The sequence below is a fragment of the Phyllopteryx taeniolatus genome, chromosome 22, assembly GCF_024500385.1.
Source record: "Phyllopteryx taeniolatus isolate TA_2022b chromosome 22, UOR_Ptae_1.2, whole genome shotgun sequence".
Classification (NCBI taxonomy): domain Eukaryota; kingdom Metazoa; phylum Chordata; class Actinopteri; order Syngnathiformes; family Syngnathidae; genus Phyllopteryx; species Phyllopteryx taeniolatus.
In genome coordinates this window covers 3,487,429-3,512,356 of record NC_084523.1, presented here as the reverse complement: position 1 = coordinate 3,512,356, position 24,928 = coordinate 3,487,429, and the positions used below count along the sequence as shown (strand labels likewise).

The following is a 24,928-nucleotide window of genomic DNA, read 5'->3' as shown; positions in this document are numbered from 1 at the left end:
TACTTTATTTATGCAAAGTTTCAAGCATCTTCGGAACATACAAAAAGTTTAATACGGTGACAACCACAGCAAAAAAAAAGAAAAGAAAAGGGGGGGGGGGGGTAACTGGTGTCAAGATTGTCACAGTTAATTCACAGATCACTCACTCAAAAAGTAATCATAAATATAGTTTTAAAAACACTTAAATGTTTTATGACCAGTGTTGATCATCTTTAAAAAGTTATAAAACATCTGGCAAGGACATAAATAGAACAGTTACCTTCAAGTGCATTAAGTGAGTTTAAAAAGCTGTCCGTGAAAAATGCATTGTGCTAAGGTTTCGAGGATGTGCACTAGCAACATGGAAGCTCTATGTTTAAGGATCCAGGTAGCAGGCAAATACTGATTGAAAGCGACCACATGTGAAGGATGTTGAGTAGCCACGAAATGGAGTCAGTGCCACACCCTCTTCTGAACATGCATTTACGCGGCGACTCAGACTAGCTCGGCAAACGTGATGGGTAAAATTTTCAATCAGGGTTAACCACCCCTCCAGGCCTGGCTGAGGAATTTTGAAGCACCGTCCGACAGTTTTTTTCCTCAGTGTGGCACACATTCCTCACCAACCTTCCAAAGTGCACGGGCAAATCTGGAGAAGGCTGACAGCTGTAGCACCATCTACCCCAGGTCCAAAATTGGGAGCTAAACTGGGGGCTGTCCATTGTGCCGCAGGCCCGTGTAAGGCCAGAGCAGCTGCTGGATGGTCATCCAGGAGTCTCCGGTGCCTACGGGGGCCGCGTCTACTGCTGGCTGCATCACAAGGCTGGCCAACAGGGCCAGGAGACCTAATGGAGGAGACTGCATTTAGCATTGCATCGTTTATTTACTGTCCACGCACAGCGGGGGCAACTCAAAGATCAGAGGTTTAGATGTGCTGGGATTTAGTTTAGGGGCGCTTCAGCACCTACACAAATGGGTTAGAGAAACCCATGCCAGTCAGTAAGCTTTTCAGTAGCACTTTGTTTGGCTTTAATATTAAGATGCATGTGTCTGCGGAATCCTGTGCTAATGTGGTGGGAACACAAAGTTTTGATCAAATTTGTGCAGGGTCCTCAAAACTGAAAGTGAGCTTACCTGCAAGGAGCAGCACCATGGCCAACCAAAGCCAGAGTGCCCTGCTGCCTCGGGCCACCGCGGCCGCCGTTGACCGGGTGGATGTCAAGCTATGGGACAAAGACTGGGACAGTCCTTGTTCGGAAGATGCCGGGCTGGATGAGATGCTTGGACTGGACGAGATGGGGAAATGTGGTATTCGGTAAACAAATATGGCAAGCGAAATGAAGACTCTGATTGCAGAAAGGCATCATGGTTGCATGATAATCTGATGCAGTCGAGAGCTTGACGACAGAGATGTTAAAAAAAAAAAAAAAAGAAAAAAAAAAAAAAGACTCATCAGCATAATTGAAACAGTGTCAGCAGCAGAATGAAGTGTTTAACATGGGGGAATGGAAGCATGCGGGTGGAAAAAACAGCAGAAAATATTGCCACTTCATTATGAGCACACACAAATTTGCATGCATTTTTGCCTTCCCTCCGCTACACACTTACAGCATTACAAAGAGCTCATCCTGACTTCTGAAGGATGCGGAAGGAGGGCTAGGAAGAAAAGACAGCTGAGATTTGCTTTTGAAATAACACTTGGAAAGAGTTAGAGGCTTTGAATCAGAAAACCCAGACAGAATTTGAGATCCATGCATGACTTTGAGACACCACAAAGTCTTCCATAAGGCTGACCTCAAGTTAGACAAGAGCTCAATGAAAAGGAGCAAAAACAATAATTTGATAAAGCAATGCCGAGCCCAAATAACAAGGAGCAAGTCCAGAATGGAAGACTTCCATCATGTAGGAGTTTACTTTACAGTGGTTCTCAAACTGGGGGTCTGCAAAATCATTAATTAATTCATGAAGCTCTTTCCAGTTCTTTTGTTGATAAACTCATGGAAGGAGTCAATGATCAGGCCTTGAATGGGTTCAATTTTGTAAAATTAACAATTCATATACGAGACTTTCAGTGCAGTGGAGATCATCTGACAAGAATCTCGCCAGAATGATCTGCCCTCTTCCGGAATCAGTCTTCCTTTATCTGCGTCTCACTCTGCCCACAAAAGGTCGGGAATTTTCACGTTATCTGGAGCGCATTGACCCTGACATTAGGTGGTGTTACAAACTGGTTCAAAACCTTCCAGTCAGAAAGTGTTTGAATGCTTTGCGTGGCGATAATTGCTCTAACGTCATAAGGTTGCTCAAGCAGAGATAAACTTATATGTTGTAAAAAGTATATCCCCGCTTAATAGGGACTGGCGCGGCAACAGAACAAACATTGCAACTTTCGGCTTGTCTCACACTAAACCAATTACTCCTCCCTAACTTAGCTTTTGGCCAATTAAAAGCTCTGATGATTGTGACATATCACTCATTTTTCTTTTTATGAGAACAGAAATGCATTAGTACAGGAATACAAAGCTATTTTCTTTTACAACAAAAGCTGTAGTTCCCCGCCGAGAATGGAGTATAGTCCTATATAGTTTTTTTTTTTTTTTTTAAACAAAGGCTTTTCTTTTCTTTTACAGAATACAAATATTACAACCTAATTGCAGAACAACATTACATAATATTGGAGGAGTTCAAGTATCTTGGGGTCTTGTTCACGAGTGAGGGAAGAATGGAACGGGAGATCGACAGGCAAATCGGTGGAGCGTCTGCAGTGATGCGGACTTTGTATCGATCCGTTGTGGTAAAGAAGAAGCTAAGCCGAAAGGCGAAGCTCTCGATTTACGTTCCTACCCTCACTCACCTATGGTCACGAGCTGTGGGTCGTGACCGAAAGAACGAGACCCCGGATACAAGCGGCCGAAATGAGTTTCCTCCGCGGGGTGTCCGGGCTCTCCCTTAGAGATAGGGTGAGAAGCTCGGTCATCCGGGAGGATCTCAGAGGAGAGCCGTTGCTCCTTCACATCGAGAGGAGCCAGATGAGGTGGCTGGGGCATCTGATACGGATGCCTCCCGGACACCTCCCTGGTGAGGTGTTCCGGGCACGTCCCACCCGGAGGAGACCCCGGGGACGACCCAGGACACGCTGGAGAGACTACATCCTTCGGCGGGCCTGGGAACGCCTCGGGATCCCACCGGAAGAGATGGATGAAGTGGCTGGGGAAAGGGAAGTCTGGGCGTCCCTGCTAAAGCTACTGCCCTCCGCGACCCGACCTCGGATAAGTGGTAGAAGATGGATGGATATTACATAATACTGTCTTACAGTAATGTATTTTTGAAATTCACTTGTTAAAATATGACTAGTTCAACTGCAATATGTATGGGGAAAAAAATCCAACTTTATTCTTAAGATTATGACTTTTCATCACATTCATAAAGGTTTGGTTTGGCATTAGGATAATGAGGTGGTCCTTGGAAAAATCCCATCTCTGTTCTTCTCACAGATTGAGACTTTTTTTCTTGAAAAAATAAATTTCTCTTAACATTACCCCACCCCCGCCCCCCCGTACAAATATGAATTTGATATTGTAACTTTATCTTATCTTTTGAATTCCCATTTCATTTAGGGGTACACGTGGTAGTAATTACTTGGAAAAATAGTCCCTGGGCCCAAAAAGTTTGAGAACCCCTGCTTCAGACCAAAACAGCCATGACTGAATAAAGCGGCTTTGCTGTTCAATCTCAATGAATAATTGAAATATCACAATTTGGATTGCTCTGAAGAAGTTAAAATGATGAACTCTTCCATTGTTTTCAATAAGCTTGCAGAAATTAGTGCCGCAGTGAGCCAGAGTTGTGCATACGGAGATGGACTAACGTCTTGAGAGGCAGAATGAGGGAGGTGAGTTTGCTGCCCAGCTCACTGAGACTGGACCTCCTCCTCTCCGGCACGGGCTCGTCCGGCTCGTCGGACAGCTGGGGGTCGGAGTTATTGCGCGCCGTCCTGTGGGCACGCTGTGCGGGTCAGGCACTCACGCATAAACCCATGAAACATTTGCTTAAAAAATAAATAAAAATCTGCAAAATCGCAGAGGAACACCAATGCCAGTGGGGACACATGCAGACATTTATGAGATTCTCACTTAAAAACATCACGTAATTACCATTTTCTCTTTTTGTACCAACACTATTTGGTGCCCAAAGCCAAACACGCAACACAGGACTTCTGGACACACGCTTCACTGTGCAGCTGGATGCATGAAAGATGGCGGCATCACTGTCAATTACCATTACAAGCTCATTTTGACCCCGCATTGAAATATTGACTCCCTCACCTACCATCGTTATACATCGCCAGCAACTGCGAGACCTTTCTTACCCCTTCATCATGACAGAGGGCTCTTCAGTGTCAACCCAGGCGGCAGAGCTAACAAAGCGTTTAAGTGGGGGGCGTGCCATGTTCTTCCCCGCCACATTCCTGAAAACCACCATTATCAACATGGAGGGTGAGGGGGGGGGGGCATAAACGGGTTTAGCAATCCACTGTGGCGTACAATACACAAGTCATTTAAAGTGTCTTTAATGGCTTCCCCTTTACATAAGAGATCTAAGTGACAATTCTAGGACATTATTGGACACTTACCATGGAGATCTCCTGGTGAGTCTTTCTGCTTCACTTTCTGCACCGCTCTGTTGTTTGGTCTGCATTGAGGATGAAAATGTTCAAGAACTGTACAGTATCAAAAACAAACCACCTTAGATAGAAATACAGTACACTACTCAAAAGGTTTTTGTGAGCCTTCAGGTGAAAGTTCAGGATGCACCTAAAACAACCTTTAACCTTGAGGTGAATTCAATTTGACATTCTCTTAAGCTTTTGAATGCACATATCCGACTGTTAAATGTTTCAGTACATTTCTCACAACATGCTGTTCTCTACCAAAAAGCTTAACGGCAAATGTCACCTTCGAGTGCATCTTAGGTTCATTCTGAAATTTCACCCGAAACCCAACATCCAACTTTTTTGTGAGTACAGTAGTGCCGTGAAATAACAGTTCAATTTGTTCCATGACTATGCTCAGAAAACTCAAATCATCTTTCACCATCGAAATGAATGGAAATGTCATGAATCCATTCTATCATCCCAAAAAACATTGGTGGAATGTGTTTTTTTGTTTTGTTTTTTTTAAATTAGAAAAATAGCACTTGTTTACTTTAGAAACACATCCAGCAATGGCAATTAAATGGAATGCAAAAAATGAAACATTTTTCGCTCAAATTCAACAGTATTACATCTGTGCACGTGTTGCTCCTCAGTTTTTGTTGTAATACTCATTTCTTAACACAGCAAAACCAGTTCTTCGTTTGCCCCTCAATGGCGTTGTTTGCGTGAAGCTCAATGAACTATCCTAAGGCAAGCGAGTTGAGTTCACTGCCACTATACAGTGCTCGTGTCGAAATATTTTTGCCGCAATTCGGAGCAAAAAAAACAAAACAAGGCCAAACTTGTACTGTATCTCAAGGCACCACTGTAGTATAGATCTTCCATGCTTTTATTTTCTAGAAAAATGAAGAAATGAGGTGGTGTGATGAGCAAAGCATTGATATTGTCCTCACCATGTCATAGTGCATGTTGCCTCCACCAGAGCGAGGTATTGCTGCTATGCTAACCCGCCGGGCTGATGACTGAATGGATGAATGAAGGGGGAAAATGAAGTCATCACAACTTTATTAACACAGAAAGGAGACATTAGACACAGGTACGAGAGAATGTTGCGATCATGTGAGATCGGACCTTGTAGTATTGTGTCGTGGATGGCTTCTTGCCACGGAATTCATCTGGGGAGAGGCACACTCGTCTCAGTGTACAGATCGGGTTCATTTTCCGTACATATTAAAAGGAAGCTACCTCTGTCGGAGTGCGAGCCAAACGACCTCTCGTTCTGCATGAGCGTCTCCCGGAGCTCCAGCAGCTCGGCGTGCTCCTTGGTGTACACCCTCCTCAGGTTCTCGACATGCTGAATCATAACCTCCACCGCCTTACCAATGCGACTCTCCTGGCGAGACCCCAAAGATTATTTTAAAAATCGTGTTCATCTTTCGCCCGTTCCACATACACACACACCTGATGGATGGCTCCTAGCATCTCAGAGCGACTGGACACTCGGGTCATGGACTGGATGAGGATATCCAGATTCTTCTGGAGCCTGTGGATGATCTCCATTGACTGGTTATCATCCTCACATAGAGGAGTCAGAGCCTGGGAGGAACAGGGCACGTTAATGACATGATCAAATACAGGGGTGTCCAAACTTTTGCTTCCAAGGACTGCATTAAAAAAGGATGCAAGAGCTACTTTGACATATTTCACCTTTAACACACTGAAACCAATGTGTCAGTGTATGTACAGCTATGCAAGGCAATGATATTGTTTTTATATAGTATTTATTATACAGTGGAACCTTGGTTTATAAATGGTGTGGTGTATGAATAATTTAGTTTTTGAACTAAATTCGCAAATAAAAACCATGTCTGTTCACATGCTATTCTTAGTTCACGAACAGTTTTTGCATTGCTGTCAAGGCCACAGTTTAGCTTTTTGTTGCACATAATTGGCTGTGTTTCACACATTGCAAGTATTTGCTCCTCTTTCAGTTAAAGTGTTTTTGCAATTCCAGAAAGACTAAAACCAATGCATTATCATCAATAATAGTAGTAGACACTGCAGTATGCCAAGTGACGTCTTACCGAATGATGTGTGATTGGTGGAAAACAAGGCAGTGAAAACTTCTCTTCTCCTGTCTGCCACCCGAGTAGTTAAATGCAATACAGGTAATCCACACAGATCATGTCAAACAACAACTTTAGTATCTGCCGTGGCCCGCTAAAAACAGGCAGCGTGCCGCAAATTCCCTCTGGACTGCAGTTTAAACCCCTCTGATCTAAGAAGGTACCTTTTTGAAACCCCACTGACCTGCAGCAAGCCCTGGCAGCTGGACACCTCCCTGCGGACGTTCTCCTCGGCGAGGTCACGCGACCGCTCCTCCAGCCGGAGCCTCTTCTCTAAGGTAAACATGTCGCACTTAAAGCCCAGAGCTAGACGCTGGAACTCGGTCTGACAAAAGGAAGCAAAAATGCTCACGGCTGCACCCCAAGTTTACATGGCAACGATTCCTCATTACGACAAAATGTGTTGCTGGCTAAAACACACCTCAATCTCCTTGTCATTGGGCGACAGGCTGCTGCAAAGGCGAACATGAGCAATTAGAATAAGCAACTAGTCCGCACAAAAGCATAAGTGATGGATGGAAATGTTTGTGTTACAATGGGTTGTCTTACCTGTTCTTATCCTCTCTGCACGTGTCTTTGTGGTCAGAGATGGTAGACGACTCAGCTAGAGACAAAATAAGTAGGATAATTATCTCACAAATCACACTTTTGTAGAAAACCAATTTCTGTTAAAGTGATAAATACATTTTTTCTCAGTGGTTCCACAAGCCTCAGGTTGGGCCTCCTCCATCTTTGGAGCTTCTGTGGTTTCCGTGCCTTGTGACTCCTGCAGGTCCAGGACAACCATTAAATCCTCCCTGTGCTTTTTTTTTTTTTTTTTTTAATCTTGTCATGCTTTCTTTTTTCACCCACAAAATTGTCAATTTTTTTTTCCAAACAAAAGATATCTTTCGCAATATTTTTTTTAGAATATACAGTAGTCCTATTTTTTTAAGTGACAGAAGTCTGGAAGTCAAGTTGTATTGTTGAAATATTCTCATAAGACCATCATATGTCTATCGAAATATGACTTATCTTTAGATAACTTTTTATCCTGACAAAATTAGTCTTTTTAACTGACTTTTTTTTCCTCGAAAAAACAAGACTATTCTCATAGCACTGTGACTTAATTGATAACAGGATGATTAATGATAACACGAATGGGAAAATGACATTCCCTTTGTCACAACATTCATTCCCAAAAAAAGCTGTTGACTGGACTCGTCTTACCAGTTCTTTCTTATTCATCCCATTGGAGTCCTTTTTGTTTTGCAATTGTTTTGGATCTGATGTCACGCGACTCTCTGATTGGCCGTTCTGTGCCAAGGACACGCTTGACTGCTGACAGTCAGTCATGGTGGTTGCACTGATGCTGCTGGGCTGCTCCGTCCCTGGCAGAAGAGGTGTGTAGGTGGTGAAACTCGCACTCAGATGTGAGAAGCCGTAAACAAACATCTTTCTCCATTTCTCTTTTCATGTGCACCGTCCGGACAGTTCTGCTTCCTACCTGCCATGCCGCCCTCTGTAGTAGCGCTCTCCTCTTCTTCAACCAATACGGGAAGCAGACTTGTGCTGAGAAGCACGGTGTCAGCGTTAACTATATCCTGATACCGCTAATAAAAGTACAGATGCAAACGTGATGAATTGAGGGTACTCACGTGTCCCGTGCCGCTGATCTCGGTCCAGACTGGTCCAGAATCAAGCTCTGAAAAAGTTGGAACAAGTGAGAAAATGTCCCCCCCCCATTTTCTTCTTCCACATAGATAGACGAAGCATACCTGTCCCATTGCATTGCGACGCCGTTTGAGCTCCACGGTGTGTGGAAGAGACACATTTGGCTAAATTCTTACATAACGTGCGTTTCACGGAGAGCTCTGCAGCTGCGTGTGTGTGTGTGTGTTTGAGGGTGCTCAGAGGACTCGCTAACACTGGCACAGTGCTAAGGGGTGGAGGTGTACCGCCTGCATACACTTGATTGTGAACATTTGCACAATGGAGTAAGGAGAGTGTTCTGACTCTGAGCAACGCAACACAGGATATTGTGTCATTGTATAACTGTACATAATGTCCAATTCGATACAGTTAAACTGAAAATAGCCACAGCCTGAAGGTTAGTAGTGGTAAATTGAAGGCAAAAAAAAGGGAAAAAGCAAGAACGTGTATCATACTTGCCACTTTTGGAACCATATTTCAGATAAGTGGATGGCAGCCAAGAGCAATAATACCCATGCCATTTTCTGATCCCTACTTTTTCCCCCACGTGCAGAGTGAAAGGACTTTTCACTCAACACCCTCAGAGTGAAAACAAGTTCCATCATTCCGAATCCCATCACCTCCCTTCAAAAAATACCCCCCACCCTGTATCACAGCTAAGAAGGAGAGGAGGAATGAGAATAGAGGAAGTGGTGAGCTGTTGAAAATAGAGGAAGCTGTTCCCTTTGACATTTAAACACTTCCTATGTGCTACTGACCGCAGTGCTGCTCACGTCACCCTCTTTGTCTTCCCGCTTGTGGTCCTCGCCGGACAGTTGGATGCTGTGCACAGAATGGTCCATTTCAATAACTTTTAAGTTAATACATTCTTGTCTTTTTACGTTATAGCGACATTCTGATGAGGAGCAGCTTCCATTTCTTTATCGGTGGGCTGATGCTATGCAAAGCATGGCAGCAGAGGAAACTATCTTGCTCGTGCAACTCCGCCCACAGACAGGAAAACAACCTTTGACTAGCAAATGTGGGCCAGGATCACGTCATAGGGAAATGATGAAACCCGGTAAAAATGGTGATGTCAGATGGAACTACACCAGCAGTGAGAAGATGAAATTCAACTGGGAATGTTATCAAATGGTGAACCCAGTGAACTATATGTAATTATATTATTACTATTCATTTTTAGTATCGTCTTCATTCACCTCTCATTCGGAGGAGCGACCTCATTGGGTGGTGCATTGTTGGTTGCAGTTGGCATAGTTATTGGATCCTGATCAGACAAGGACTGAGACACTGTCGTCTCGTCTGTCTCTGACCCTGGACAGAAAAGCAAAAAAAAGAAAAAATGTTAATGCCACACCTAATCTCACAGTGCACAAGATTACGCTGTAGTAGCATGCCTAGCCCGTAAACAAACTCAGTGCAGCTCAGCTTCTCGCTCGCAAGGGGGGGACCATAGGAGTAACAAACAAGTTTTAGTGCCAAACTCACAGTCCGAACTGTTTACTGTACACGTTTGCAACCTTAATTTCCCAAAATAAAGATTAGAAAACTATTTATTTCACTTTTAAAAGATTTCAGGGACATATTTTTGCCAAGCCATCTCTTTCTCGTATTTGGGATCTAATATCATCTCTATGGTGTCTCAGTAAACATGTGAAATATGAATGAAAATCATCCACGCATTCCTGAGTTGCAGACGTTTTTCTGCAGAGGACTGAAATCAGGTCATTCGAATTTCTCGAGTTTATCTACATCACTCGCAAAGAGCTCCACGTACCTCTCCCCTTTCTTAGTCAGCGCCGTCAACATAAACTTGTGCTCTCAAGTGGGTCTTTTATACAGAGGCAACCAATCAGAGGAAAGGGGGTGGTCTCAGCCAAATATGGACAAGGCAGATACAAAACAGGGTCAAACAGAAGTAGCTGTCAGAGGGACCTTTTCTGGACACTTGTATGACAAAACCAAAGTGTTTTTTGTTTGTTTTTTCAAAAATGAAATTGACACTTATACTAAGCCCATGTGGAGGTCTAAATAGCCAAAATACAGGACCTTTAAGATGTGGCGGGTTCTTTTTATCCCATTAAATCGGCCCATTTACACAGATATTGTAGCAGATTGTTTGTTTTTTTAAGTTTGTTCCATGACTGAACAGAATGTGAACCAAACTGTGAATTTAAAAACTAGTTATGTACTGAACCGAGATTTTTGGTGTAGCGTAACACCCAGAGCGATTCACTGTTATAACCAGGCCCCCGAGGGCAACCGTAACATGGCTTGTGATGGATTTCAGTTTGACACCCCCCATTTTGTCCCTTCACTTAGTCCAACATGCATGCGTTTAGAATGTGGGAGGAAGCCGGAGAATACCCAAGCAAGCACGGGGAGAACATGCAAACACCACGTGGCATGTTTATTTTTTCCATGCATGTTCCAGGAATTTGCAAGAGAGAAAAGCTCACTTGTGTAAATACTGCAAAGTGCAATATTATTTTTGAGCATCTTCCGTTTTCAGAAACAGCAAGCAACTCAGGATATGACTCATTCATTGGTTAAGTCGTAAACATGCAGTGTGAAGTGTTGAACGGACAACTCAACGCATAGATCTGCGTCGAGCTTGTACAAAAGCGAGGAGGCGGCGGCAGAGGTCTTACTGCGGCTGTCTGAGTGGGACGGATCAGGCAGGGCATCCGCCGCTGGGTGCTCGGGGCTGACAGCTTGTGAGTGGGCGTCCGATGGTATTGCTGCCTCGTCCTGAAAGAAAAAGAAAAAAAAAAAAAAAAAAAACATGCCACATACTGTATTTGAAAATAGAAGTGGTAAAACGTTTGAATATGCAATGTACATTAGTCGCGTCCAACAACAGGCACACACTGGAAATAGAAACAGACAGGTTAGAAAAGAAGCTACGAAACGTCACAAAGCATCAAATTCCTTCAGTGAAGGGTTTGCTTAAAAGCACTGTGATTCCTGTCAAAAAGATTAGGGCTGCAACTCAATTATTTTTAATAAATCGATTAATGGAGAGACTATTCCTTGATTAAATGATTTATCAGCTAAAAAAACATTTTTAATTTCCATCCTTTTATTAAAGAAAAGGACATTATTTCAAATTACCAGTGCAGAAAATGCTCAAAGTGATTATGATTCAGTTACTGGTTTGGTCCGTAACATCCATCGTTTATTATTGTTTAACATCTGTCTATACCCGAGACTACAGATCCAAAATAGCCTTTTCAATAACTCGGGAGCATTTTGAGCAATGTTTATTAATGTACACTTTATGTTCAAATTTGGTCAATATTGTATTTTTTTCACAAATTGATACTACTGTTCAGATCCCACATGGGTCTTTTTTTTTTTTTTTTTTTTTACAAATTATTGACCAAAGTATTGAAAATGGCTTGCTCTCTTTGACAATGCAATGTTAATGGCTCAACAAAATTTTTTTTTTTTGTTGCATTTCCTGAAAAGTGATGGTTTTAGAGATGCAACGATTCCGCCCGACAGGCAGTGAAGTGCAATAGCCTTTAACTGCATCATTTTGCTTATATCGTAACCCAAAATGTGACGTGACCAGTGAGCACTGGGCTCCCATTGCAATAAAAACCAATTTCAGAATTCATTTTACCTGCAAACAATGGAGGTTCACCTGTGGCTCTGGAGGTTCTGTGACACACAAAATTAAGAGAACACACACAAGCGGATGTAAGGATGGCATAAGAAACAGGAAATCTAATGTGACATTTGTACAATTTATCCTGGTTAAGAGGTATCTAGAAGGCAACCCTGCCTTCTTCCATTAAAGGTCACACAGAGTATTGGGAAGAGAAGGAGGGGCAAAGGGGTTAGAATATCATCCATGGCCAAAGTGGCATTAGTGACCACATTCGCGCACACACTTTTTTTTGTCTCCCTGCCTGCCAGCCACTCATGCAGGAGAGGAATGGAGGGGATTACTGCTCACTGCGTGGCCTCAGACAGCCCTTACACCTGGCCATAGAAGGGCCTTGAGGAAGACTCTTCGACACGCACATCCCTTGTGGAATCGAACCACCATAGAAGGCAGGGGTCTTCGGCCACGAGATGTGGATGTGAACTGTGATGGTGCTTCAAGGCTGGCTGAGTGTCCTTTGACTCACGGATGGATTACATGCGTATTATCCAATTTAGCTAAAAGACCCTTATTAGAGTGGGATACTCTGGTATGTTTTTGGTTTAAGATGATGCAAAGCACTTGGCTTCTACTTTAAACAATTTACTTTGTTACATTAAAATCATTTTGCTTCACCTTGGCCTGTTACTGCCAGACAGTGTCCATCCTGGGAAACCTCCGGCTTGGCAGACACAGGAGTGGACGTGTCCCTCACTTCTCCCTCGCCCGTGCCATTCACCACCGTCCACCTCTCGTCTCCGTCCTCCGTCTGTCCGCCGTCCGTTACGTCACCCCGCGCTCGTGAGTTGCTCTCCGCCATTTCGTTTTTCAGGAAATCTTGAAGGGCATATTCCTCATCCCATTCCAGGTCATCACCAGTCTTATAGAGGACAAATAAAGACAATATTCAGCGAAGGAGAAGATGGTTTTACAAAATCAGAGCCACAACATGCATCCAGAAAGCTCATAGGTTGCAAACAGCAATTAAAAACAGCACCAAGCTCATATTTGCTGTAAAAAAGGTAGTATTATGGCAATGTTTGAGTGGACGTCAGTGCAATTTGATGAGGAGTAGTGTGTGGGAGTCTGTACTAGTCAGAAACCCACCCATGTTTTCGAGGCACACAATCTTGTGAAACATGAATCACTAAATCAGTCGAGGAATGATAATATTCTGATATGTACACGTAAGACTTGTAAAGCAATAAAGACTCACAAACCACTGCAAACAGGCAAACCAACACCAATGGAAATGCAAGCAATACAGTCAGAGTGGTTTAAGTGCTTAAGAGAGAAGCTGTCATTCAACCTTTCCCTCAAACTGACCTCTTCTTCTGGGGCAGGTGTCTGGCATGAGGCTTCTCTGCTGTCTTGAGGAGTCTTGAGCTGCTCTAGTTCCTCACCGAGTTGCCGCTTCTGGTTCTCTTGATCCTGCACCCTGCATGAGAAAAGACAAAAAAAATAAAAAAATCAAATCACAGGAGAATGACTATGAACACGCAAGTTGTCAAAGCATTCCATAAGAGATGGAGAGAGTTCGTAGAAAGCAGTACAGTGGACATACTGTACCCAATCCGCAGGCCCATGCAGTGTCCCATTCTGTTTCCCAGGGTGACCAGCGCCAGTTCTCCAACTGGCCCGATGCAGGTTTGTTTTACAGATCCAATACCTGCTAATTTGAGACGGCACGCTGGGCACTGATTTTCAAATCCTAAAACTGGGATGAGGAATAAGCCCTTTTCATCTAAAGTTTGTGAGCACCAGTCTGACCCCCTCGCTCTGGGCTGGGACTGAGCCGCAGTGACTCTCTTATACAGCTCTGCATACGCACGCACACACACACACACACACACACACACACACACACGCACACATTACATTAACTCATTCACTGCCATGGAAGTTCATAGTCGTCACCTGGAATACAACCGTTTACTGCCTCCAACGCATATTTGCGTCAAGGTGGTTTCTCATTGGGTAGGCATAGAAGAGGGTCTCACCCAGCTTGTCTGTAAAATTCAGGTCTGGAAACCACTTTAATGACTAACAGATCCCTGTAGGTGGTGGTGTTGCATCGCTTTAGATTGGAAATTAGCACAGCTTTTGAGTGGAAGATAAAGATGAGGGAGTGAATCTCGGCTTGTCACACTGATTATGAGGGAGACAAACGGCAACAGGTTGGAAGTCTGACAAGTTTAGGCACCTCACACTCGAACAGAGTACGGCTACGCATGTTGTAAACGGAGTACGTGTCGAAGCAGAATGTGCGTGCCGAGATTGTGAGAAATAATAGCGCAGTTCATGAGTGAATGCGAAAAAGCCACTGAAATGCAACTCGAGCCATGCGATGAATCCGCATCGCTCACGGCGCATTTCATAGTTGCATCTAAACAGAATCATTATTTTGCCATCAAAATCCCATTCTCTTTCAAAAAGCTTGAGTTTGAAATGGCCACTTCAACCCAAGTACAACGCACCAAGAACTTTCAAAATCGGATAATGGATTCTGGAGAAATTATTTTTTTTTGTCTGGGGAGAACATTTTTGTGTGATATCACCTATGGAAAATCTGGTCACAAAATGCCTTCAGAATATCAGTATTTCTCAACATATCTCCTCGGCCCTTTCGTTTCATCTGCTACTCGCGGAACCCCTTTTCCAATTGGCTGACAAGTTTCAGTTAAAAATATCCACCAATAAGCTCGTATGGGGCATAAACGGCCTGCAATATGGGAAGTGAATGAGTTAACAGCTAGTTCAAATTTACTTTTAGCAGCCTTAAATGAGTTTTGAAGATTTTCAAAAGTGGATGTTTATGTTTCAAGATGGACATTTTTGCCTCTATTACATGAGAAGCAAGCCAAACACACACACACACACACACACACACACACACACACACGCTCACACTCATCTAGAGAAGCTAACTTATTACAAACAGTCATACATTGAAGGCCTGGCCCAAACACAGTCAGGCGGGCCTCTTCAAGGTCATTGTGGTCAGCACGACTGACGAGATCCTTCCCCCACCGAGCGTGACGACACGAGGGACTATCAGAAGCAGAAAATGTCAAAGTTACCTGACTGAAAGGTGCAAGATCTCAGTCCGGGACCTCCTCATATTACTGGTCATTTTAATCAGTTCCGTCTCTATGGAGTCAGTGTACTGGGCTAGCTGGTCCAGGCTAAGGGCCCAGTCTTCTCTTGTTGCGTCCAGCGCGGCCTGCACCGCCTGTCGAAAGACAACACCAAACGGGACAGTCTCTCGCTCAGGTCGGGTTGTTCAAATCACACCGAACTGTTATAGGTGACTTCCATGGCTGTCAGCTGACTCTCTCGTGAGCAGACACTTTTACTGGCACACAACTAATGCTGGCTTTCCCCCTTGTGTGTTTACTGCTGTATGACCGAACGTGCCTAATGAATGCAGGGTGGCAACACAGCTGGAGGAAGAGGGTGGGGGACGAAAGAAGAGGATAGTCAAGAGTGAGCGAGAAGGGGAGTGGGTTGTGTTCACGCTACAATAAACAGCGCCGCTTCGGATGGGGCTGGCGAGAGAGTTATATAAGAGAGTGCGATAGTGTGTGGGAAAGAGAGAACTATGTAATGATGGAGATAAATTTGCAACAGGTGGACGCTGAGAAAGATAACGCTGCAAAATTGCCATGCCTCATGAAGCAGAGATAAAGACAAGACACTCACAGGAAGGAACAATGTAGAGAAAGTCATGAAGATACTGGATTTGTTGCGAGTTTAATGATTATGCGTCACCTCAAGACTGGTGTCAGTGTCAAACCCTGGTTTTGAGTGGTCATCGAGTAAAGTTTTCATTGTAGACAGGACAATGTTGGTATCTTGTCTGAAATCAGTCTTCTAACAGGACACAGATGGGAATAATGAAAGAATTAAGGCTTGAAAGTTTTCTTAAAAATACAGTATTCAGAATGACTAAATATGTTGCTAAGTTTTGATATTTGCACTGTGTGTGTGTGTGTGTGGGAGAATTAAAGGCAGAAAAAGTGTTTTGCTGTGTTTGTGGACATGCCCTCGGGCTCCAAACACTTCATTTCGCGTTATTACCATTCTGTTCAGGAGTTTCTTGAACTCCTGAGCCATGAGTTCTGGGCTGGGTCCATGCATCATGATCAGCACCTCTCTGTCCAGAGTCTCATCCAGCGGCGAGGCAAGACACACATTGTTGGGTAAATGGTCAACCCCATGGACAGGCTGAGGAGGAGGAGAGCCATTCATTCACAGGACGTCTGAATTTGTAAAGCGCAGCAGCGATAGAAGCGTAGATGAAGTGCTGACCTCCGGTGGTGACTGAGCCAGGGCCAGTTCTGTTTGCAGGGATCCTGAAGTGCTCTGGTTCAACCTGTAGGCTACCGAAAGAGACACTCCAGCACTGTTGAGGCAAACAAAAGGCAAAACTGAAAACGCTTCATTTGCAAACATTTCACAGCCAAGTTAATCCGACTCCCACTAATGTCCCCGTCGATTACAGCGTTTCCCAATGTTGACGGAGACAAGGCACATACTTGCTGTCTGTCCGAATGGCACCTGAAACGAAGTGCAAAAAGGCGTTTTGCACACCCTGCATAAACTGAAATAAAGATCTCATCTCCAGGACAGTTTGTTTCAAAGTTTGTCATCACTTACTCTGTTGTACAAATGGCAACAGATAGATACACAGTTAATTGTACCTTCTGCCCTCGAGGAGAAGAGGATTCAATTGTTCTGCCTGTCACGATATGTCGTATGCATAGTTTAAAGATACGTTATTTGTAGTGAATAAATAATACTTTTTGGACCAATCACTCTTCTTTTATATCTGAAACTTACCCAGAAAGGTCTGGATGCATCATTTGCATGTGGTTCTCCAGTTTGCTCTTGTCAGCTCTTAGTAACTGAAACAAACCACCAACAGCCAATATTCTATAAATAAAACATTACATTTGGGGGGGGGGGGGGGGGGGGAAGAAAAAAGAAAAAAAAAAAAAAGATCAGGATAGTGTATAGATATGAAAACACTGACCTCCGTAATGGAGGAGTATTCTTCCACTGCAGTCTTGAGCTCGTCAATCTGTCTGCTCCTCTGTAAAAAGATAAAACCAAAATGTATAAAGGAAAGAAAAGAGGCAGGTATTTGACCTCAGACAGGTCAGCAGTGAAGAGAATAAAAAGATTTGAGTAGGACCTCTTGTATAAGAGATTCCTTTTCAGTGATGACGGTATCGAAAGAGTGAATCTGCACCTGAGGACAAGGACATGAACGTTACAAAACCAAGCAGCATTTATCGAGTCGACTTGACGTGGGAGAACGCACCGATAAAAAAAGAAAAGCAAAAGATTAATAGGAATATAAACGCAGGGCAAAATACTGCATGGGGGGGTTGTGGTAACCTGAAGGTCAGTGTTAATGTCACACAGCTCCGCTATTCTCTTCTGAAGCTCGTCCATCTCCATAGTGACCTTGAAGTTCTAGGGAGCCATGAGAGAAAGAGTTAGGGCATTATAGCCATGCTCATCCACAGTGTCAGCACATCTGGAAAATGTACCTCGTCCTCAAGAGAAGCAATCTTGGCTATGAGATCTTGGTTTTCTTTCTCCTGCAAAGAGGAAGCAGTTCACCACCGTTTTATCATCCCGACGGCTTCATACGGATATTTTTCACAGGACTGCATGTGCGGGTATGCGAGCTGCGTTGTGGGTGAGTTTTGCCTGACCACGTGTTTGCTGCGCGCGGAGGCGCGCGCTCTGCCTTCCTCCGTGCAGCTCAGAGTGGCCTTCATTTCTTCCACTTCATCGTGCAGCATCTTCTCTTTGTGGACCAGCTGCTGGTGACTGTGGAAAGGGAGGGAAAAAGAAAAAAAAAAAAAAAAAAATCAAAATAACAGCAGTAAGCCGACTCGCACCGTTGTAACCGTGACGACGTCTTACGCTCTGGTCTGGTTGCGCAGCTCCTCGTTCTCATCTGCCAGCTTTTGGTTGCTCTCTTCCATTGCTTCCACCGCTTGTTTCAGCTTCTTCACTTCCGCCTGGAGCTTTTGGTTGCTCATCTGGAGGTCGGCAAGGCAGTTCACCAGCTCTGATGTTTCACTGTAAAAGGGGACACGGTCAAATGCGGGTCAGTCCAGAAGTGGAGGATATTTTTTCATCCCCTCCCCCGATAAAATTTCAAATAGTCCATGCACTTGTGTACATTCTGCGTAGTTGTCCTGAGACAAAATGTAACTGTTTAAAAGTGACACCTAAATATTATTTATTTAACATACCAAATAGTTCTTGAGCTCCTCTGAAAAAAAAAAAAAAAAAAAAGCTTTTTCGTGTCCCTCCCTCTCGATGACCAACTTGCATATCAAAAAGAGCAGATAAAATACATTTTAAATTGGCTTTTTTGATATGACTTTGTTGATGTCTTCCTTGTAATTTTGTTTTATCTCATAAATACTATAAACAGTTGCAATAGTCGCTTGAAGTTGTGTCTCGACATCCACGCCTTTTTAGCCGTCCAGAGAAAGAGGGGAAAAAAAAGTGAGCTATGGAACTCAGCAGAATTGATAATCATCAAGCTTAGTGTCCTGAACATTGAAAGACCGAACCTACGTCCTCTTGCCATGTTTTCACCTGTAATAATGTGTCACTCAAACCAACACAATCCTGTTATTAATATTAGCATAAAAAGACATTGTAATTTTCGGGTTGCGCCAAAGAGAATATATGATACGGCATAAAATATGGTTCATTACCTGTTTTTCTCAAATGTCAGTGCCTAAATTGCCCTTCAATTCTGCAATGAACCATATGTACTTCAAGAAAACTTACAATTCTGCTTTCGACACGTCCCCTCCAAAGCCCTCCAAGCTTCCCGAGGTCACGTTGAGCAACATGGACCTCCTCACTACAATAAACAACACAAAAGACACCATCAATGCTCCGGTTGAGAAACAGGACAATCTTGAGAGACGCATACTCACAGGAAAGGCTGTCTCGTAGTTTAACCGAGTCCTGGCATGCATATTCTGGTGGCTCTTCCCTAGGATACAACAGAGGAATCAAAGTAGAACACAGGACTGTTAACGCGCACGATGCCCAATCCTCGTTCCTTCACCCATTGCTGCGGCAGTCTTCAATCCACTCCCTCATGACGGCGTGGTACGTGTCCAGGTCGATGGAGACATCTTTGCGTTCAGGATCCAGCATGTTGCAGAGCTCCTCCAGCCCGCTGTCCTCTGGGGTGCGGCTGGTTGTGTGCCGCAAGTAGTCCACGATGTGAGACACGTACACCTTACCTAGAAATATGGTCTTAAAAGTCAGTCTTAAAAGTGTTGAAACAGTCCCCACCCACCCCCTGCATTAACTATTCTCAACTTCCACAAAAATGATACAAATACACATTTTGTTTCTTTACAGATCAGGTAAAAATTTGGATTTCCTCTTGGGCTCCTTTCTTTACATACAGAACACAAACTAATGTCACTTTTGGGAAAAATCGTCACTTGGGAGGTCGACTAAGTTCCGAAATATAGCTAAATAAGATTTGCTAATTGGGCAACACTGACTGTGCTTTTTTTAAACTAGCCCCACACACACACACACAACCATGTTGTTAGTGTAGGCAGTGCACATCAGCAGAGATATGCGTTGAACTACGAAAGCTGCTTAAAATGACCAAACAAATGAATCAATGGATAAAATGTATTCATCGACCAGCGGGTCATGTTACATTTACTAATGTTATTAGTATTTTGAAGTATAATTCAATAGAAACTGTGTGTGTTACACGCAAGTTTGCAAAGTCCTGGGCACCACAACTGCATCTTACAAGTCCTCTACAGTGTCCGGAACTTTGTCAGATGCACTCGAAGAAGCCTCTTTTCTTCCAGACTCAACTCTTGTCCTCCCACCCGTCTCCAATATGTGCTATACTTTCTATCGTGGTGCATACATTCAAAGTAAACCGCTACTACTATTGTAAAAGGTAGTGATGCCATTTAAAAGGCATATGGGGAAGTTAAAAAAAAAAAAAAAAAGACACGACTGCTCTTTCGGTGCAAAGAAAACTACTATTTCCTTAACAGGTGTCCCCTACTGAAGCGTGAGTGATTTTGCTCTAGTGTGTACATCTGCGTAGGCGATACCTCGGCGCTGCGTGTCACAAGCATGGAAGATGGTGTCGAGGAGATTCTCCTCGCAGATGAGGCTGACTTCTGCCATGTTGTTGCTCTCAGAGTCCAGGGTGGTCCCTGAGCATGAGCAGCGACAAGCACACGTCGTGTATAATTCGCCCTCGGGGCACGAAGGATGAGAAGCCGGGGACAAACAGTTTTGAGAAGGTGCAGTGTTATAAGGTCAACCAATTTATACTTTGTAACTTTTGACTGTCCATGTTTGGATTTGCTCATGTTTGTGTTCAGACTCACTTTAATCAGCTTCCTCATCATCATCATCTCACTTTTTAGAGAACTATCACAACCTCGAGAGTTTCCCCCCACATATCCCACAGTGCTTGTGCATCATCATTAGAAAACATCCTGATAAGCAATTAGATTTAGCATATTTTAGATATAACAGATAGAGATAACAGTTTTTTGTATTTTTTCCCCCCTACTACACATTCAAAATAAACAATCAACCAAATTATTGAATCTGAGAAATCTAGGTCCAAAATCTTTGAAATAAAAGCCAAATCTAGCCTTTTGTGTGCAGTTTCCCAGCCGGTTGCTCGCAAGCACCCAACAACCGTTCCTGCCTACCTCGATCTCCCAGCGACAGTCTTTTGACAACCAGAGCCGGGTAGGGCGCCTCACCCTCCGTGGAGCTCCCCGTGCTGGCAGAGAAGTTGAAGTTGAGGTTGTAAGAGACAGTGCTGCAAATTGGGGTGAAGGTGCGAGAGCGCACGGGGCTCCTGCTCGGCCCGCTTCCGCTCTCGGGCTGCGCCGACTCGGGTCTGCCTCGTGTGAACGTGAAGTACGGGGAGTCTTTGGGCTGGCTCGTGGGAGTGGAGCAGTAACTCTGCCATGTCTTAAATTGTTTTCGATCGCTTCGATCGACACCTCTCCTCTCCCCGAGGGTACTAGTGATGGTATACGTGATGTTAGCTGGGGTCGGGGTGTTGCCTGAAGCGGACGGCGGGACGGAGGCACCCACGTTGCTCTTCTGGGAAGGCGCAGAGTCGGGCTTTCCGTCGCCGGTCTCCTTTCGTCCCTGGGCCCCTTTCTTCAAGATGGCGTCCAGGTTGAGCCCGAGGCCGCACTGGGGGCTGTCGTAGCTGCTGGAGGAGAGCTTGGGGATCTGGAAGGGGGAATTGGGCTCCCGGTCACCGCGCCACTGGATGGTCTGCAGTTTGCGGCAGATGCTGTCCACCGGGTTGTGGCGTCGTGGCGGCTGGGGCGTGCAGAAGTCCATGATGAAGTGAGGCTGGAGCCGAGGGACGGACAAGCAGGATGGTCAATTACACTTATGAAAAGGGAGCACACGGAGAAAAGAGTTTCAAGAAACCTCATACTGTACAGAGGCAGGAAAACACTTTTCTAATTATTTTAAGGGAGGAGGGAAGGGTGGGAAAGAATGGTCATGAAAGGAAGAACAAGAGGAAGTAAGGATGAGACAAGGAAAGGACAAGAATGAAAAATGAAAGAAGGAAGGTTACAAGGGTTGGACAAATGAAAGCAAGGAAGTCATAAAAGAAGGAAAGGTGGAATGAAGGAAAGGAGGACATAAAAGGTTTGCAGGCAGGATAGAAAGTAGTGACGAAGGACGGAAAGAATGAAGGAAACAAGGATGGCCTGAGAAGATGGAAGGATGGAAAGAGTGAAGGAAACAAGGATGGCCTGAGAAGATAGGACGGAAAGAGTTAAGGAATTAACTTTTAGGCTCTCCACCACAAACATCAACCAACCAATTAGTCTTGAAACCCTAATTTGAAACCTTAACCCTTGTTTAAGACTCTGACCCCGACTTGAAACCAACTCCAAACCCTGGCCGGGCTAGAAACCCAAACAAAGTGTCGAAACCCATCTTTTGAAACCATACCAGATTACGCTGTGTGAAGTAAATATACTAAATAAACGCAATACATTGTAACCAAATTTAAAGTTTGTACAGGTCGGCCGCCCTTCTTTTGGCGCACCTTGTATATTACAGAGACCAATAGGTCTAAGGTAATTGACCCTATGGGAATGGCAAATATTATCCCAATGTGGAAAAACAATGGACAGTGAAGGTAAGGGAGTAACCAATTAAATTGCTGCATTTATTTTCATTTGCGGGGTCAAATGCATTAGAATCTTAACTTGAATGACGAGATACTCTATACACTAGATACTAGATACAAAGTATAATAAAATGATGAGGTATATGCAAAAAAAAAACAGGCACCAGGTGTAAATAATTAAAACTAATTCAGTTGCTGCTCAAACGTTAATAATTTAATTTTAGGCCTACCCAAATTACACAATATGCATCAATATATCACAATCTTTGCATGTGCCTTTTAAAATGACATTATGAAACGGTTAATAGGCAAAGAAAGTCAGTTGTAACTTGAAAATAAAATAAAAACCACCACTCAAGTGGTTAAAGCAACGCAACAACAACAACAAAAAAACAGGTAGCCGACTGAAAATGCTCACAGAAAAATAAGCTTACCTTCAACCTCTTTAAAAGACACAAATTGTCGTTACCTTAACAAGCTCGATAGGTAATCAAGCCTGTGCACGCACGCGCATGCGCATTCGGAGTTAAGGCAAACGAGCTCAGAACTCGAAAAAGAGGTGAGACAACAGCGCCACTGTGTGGTGAGCAGTGGCAACGACAACAATCCATGAGAGGACTTGCCGTACAAACCAAAGTGAAATGGTTACGTTCTGAATTCAATTAAAAAAAACATCAAAATCAAAAACAAAACAAATTTTGCTCCCTGGCTGTAGTTCAGCTGGACAGGAAAGGGTTGACTTCCAACATCGTCTGCTGCCTTGAAGGTTTGTTTTATCACACACAAATGTGAAAGATGACAAACTTGGGATTTCTATGAACAGGCGGTGAGTCATAATAGATGATCAAAACAAAAATCTGAAAATAAAAGGCTATACGATTAGTTTCAACTACTGTTGACAATAACCCGTCCAAAATATACTCAACATCTCAACACAATTTTGATTGTCGGATCAAAATTTAACATGAAATACAAGCTATTAGTAATAATTGCTTTGGGTCTACATTTGAGAATCGTATTTTATAACAATGAAAGACTGAATAATTTCACTTTGAACTTTTGACTTCAAATTACAACTGTAGCATCTAATACAAGAGCTGTACAACAACCCTTTGCAGTTGTTTAGAAAGCTGTTTCTACTAACAAATCACATCAAAATCAAAAGTCACAAGTGCAGCTATTTATTAGAAAGCGAACTGGAACGGTGATTCTCAAAGTGTGGTACGCACGCAATCATAAAATCCATATTTGTGTTGACGTTCACAATTTTACAGTATTACGTCAACATGGGCGCTGAAAACATGTTCTCTGCATTCAGTCTGCAGGGTGTCCTAAAAGTTTGATTGCGTTCGTGATGCAAAAGGTTGCAAAACTCATGGGAACCCGATGCAATAACTCCACATTTCTGTCAGTTGTGACTTTTACGGACCCCCTGTTGTTGTGGACGAATACAGTTACTCACCTGCCCTCAGTTGCAGCATCTTGGTGATTCGTACTTTCCAAATCTCCCCTGTTGCTCCTTGTAGAAAAAGAAGAATCTAAAATATCAACAAATGCCTTGAAGGTCTCATTCTGCTGTTGATTCAAGAGGTACATCCATCAGAATCGGAAAGAGTGGAAAAGGCCCGACGCCGGTCTGCCTCTTTGCCGTTGGTCTCAATTGAAGTGGTCGAGAGCCCGCTCCTGGTCCTCCTCTTGGAAGAATCCCCTGTCCGAGCTCACACTAAGTAGCCAAAGCTCACAGTCAGAGATTAGGCCACTCACACACAATCACCCAGCTTTCATTTGATATGAAATGCAACTTTCTATACGTAGTGTTGACTCTGGCACACCGTAACAGATAGTTGGTCCTAATCCCCGAGTCATACAAAAGGCTCAATGGCTCTTATCTACTTTCACCGCTCTCTCCAAGACAGACACCGCATGCTGATACAGTATTTATTTATAGCCACTTAAGCACGGACAGCAACGTGTGCGAACGGAGGGATGCGGGTAACAGTGAGGAGGGATTATGGCGCATGCGAAGACTGCTCGTCGTGTTTATGAAGAGCAGACAACATAACATAACAAAAAGAAAAAACCTAAACTAATCTAATGAGATGTAGGAAACTCATTCTCAATTTTCTATAAGGTGTGTATGATGGAGTTCAGTATGTCCCAAACTTAACCCTGTGAGAAAGAAATTTCAGCCCACGGTATGGAAATTTACTGCTTAATAGTATATGAAGCACAATTGTACCTTCTGTCATGTAGTGGAAGAGCATTGCCCCTATAAATCGCTGGCATTGATAAATAAACCAAGTTAGTTAACCTTATTTTCCGACCAACAAAGTGAAATTGGATCATTTCCCACAGTGGTTAGAATAACTGCATGACATTATGCTGCAATAGTTTCTCATTTTGCTCATTTGATCACAATATAGGAAGCAGCCTATGGATTTGTACAAAAATAATAAAAACATTATTCAATGAGTACTTCTTGGACATTACTGACCGTTGCGCAGGTGAGCATTTTTGATATAGTGCGTGAACGTGTACCTCATGAAGTGTCTGTAAAGCAAGGGAGGGCAAACAATTTGTCTCCAGGGCCGCAAAATAGACAGCTGGGC

The 24,928-nt window shown here is 43.6% G+C and overlaps 1 protein-coding gene across 14 annotated transcripts; it reads right to left on the bottom strand.

Moving 5' to 3' along the window:
- Positions 1–33: 33 nt before the first annotated feature.
- Positions 34–24,242, bottom strand: lrmp (lymphoid-restricted membrane protein). 14 transcript variants are annotated; one of them, XM_061761542.1, is made up of 40 exons: positions 23,782–24,242; positions 20,860–21,523; positions 20,245–20,349; positions 19,215–19,395; positions 19,081–19,139; positions 18,929–19,004; positions 18,044–18,202; positions 17,830–17,947; positions 17,662–17,712; positions 17,507–17,584; positions 17,301–17,357; positions 17,139–17,198; positions 16,946–17,010; positions 16,415–16,508; positions 16,184–16,330; positions 15,875–15,976; positions 15,184–15,335; positions 13,430–13,541; positions 12,740–12,983; positions 12,080–12,117; positions 11,103–11,202; positions 9,651–9,765; positions 9,210–9,273; positions 8,397–8,443; positions 8,246–8,310; positions 7,969–8,129; positions 7,444–7,525; positions 7,309–7,363; positions 7,181–7,211; positions 6,944–7,084; positions 6,095–6,229; positions 5,879–6,026; positions 5,765–5,808; positions 5,587–5,655; positions 4,613–4,671; positions 4,349–4,447; positions 3,848–3,973; positions 1,588–1,635; positions 1,114–1,265; positions 34–824 (listed from the first exon to the last, which is right to left on the bottom strand). In XM_061761542.1, exons 2-40 carry the CDS (start codon positions 21,509–21,511, stop codon positions 682–684), a joined length of 4,434 nt encoding a protein of 1,477 aa, XP_061617526.1. In that variant the 5' UTR covers positions 21,512–21,523; positions 23,782–24,242; the 3' UTR covers positions 34–681. The 14 variants fall into 14 exon arrangements, with proteins under 14 accessions (XP_061617526.1, XP_061617525.1, XP_061617529.1 ...); XM_061761541.1 differs by lacking the exon at positions 23,782–24,242 and adding an exon at positions 22,754–22,864; XM_061761545.1 differs by lacking the exon at positions 23,782–24,242 and adding an exon at positions 22,754–22,864 and having other exon boundaries at positions 7,181–7,208.
- Between the last annotated feature and the right edge of the window lie 686 nt (positions 24,243–24,928).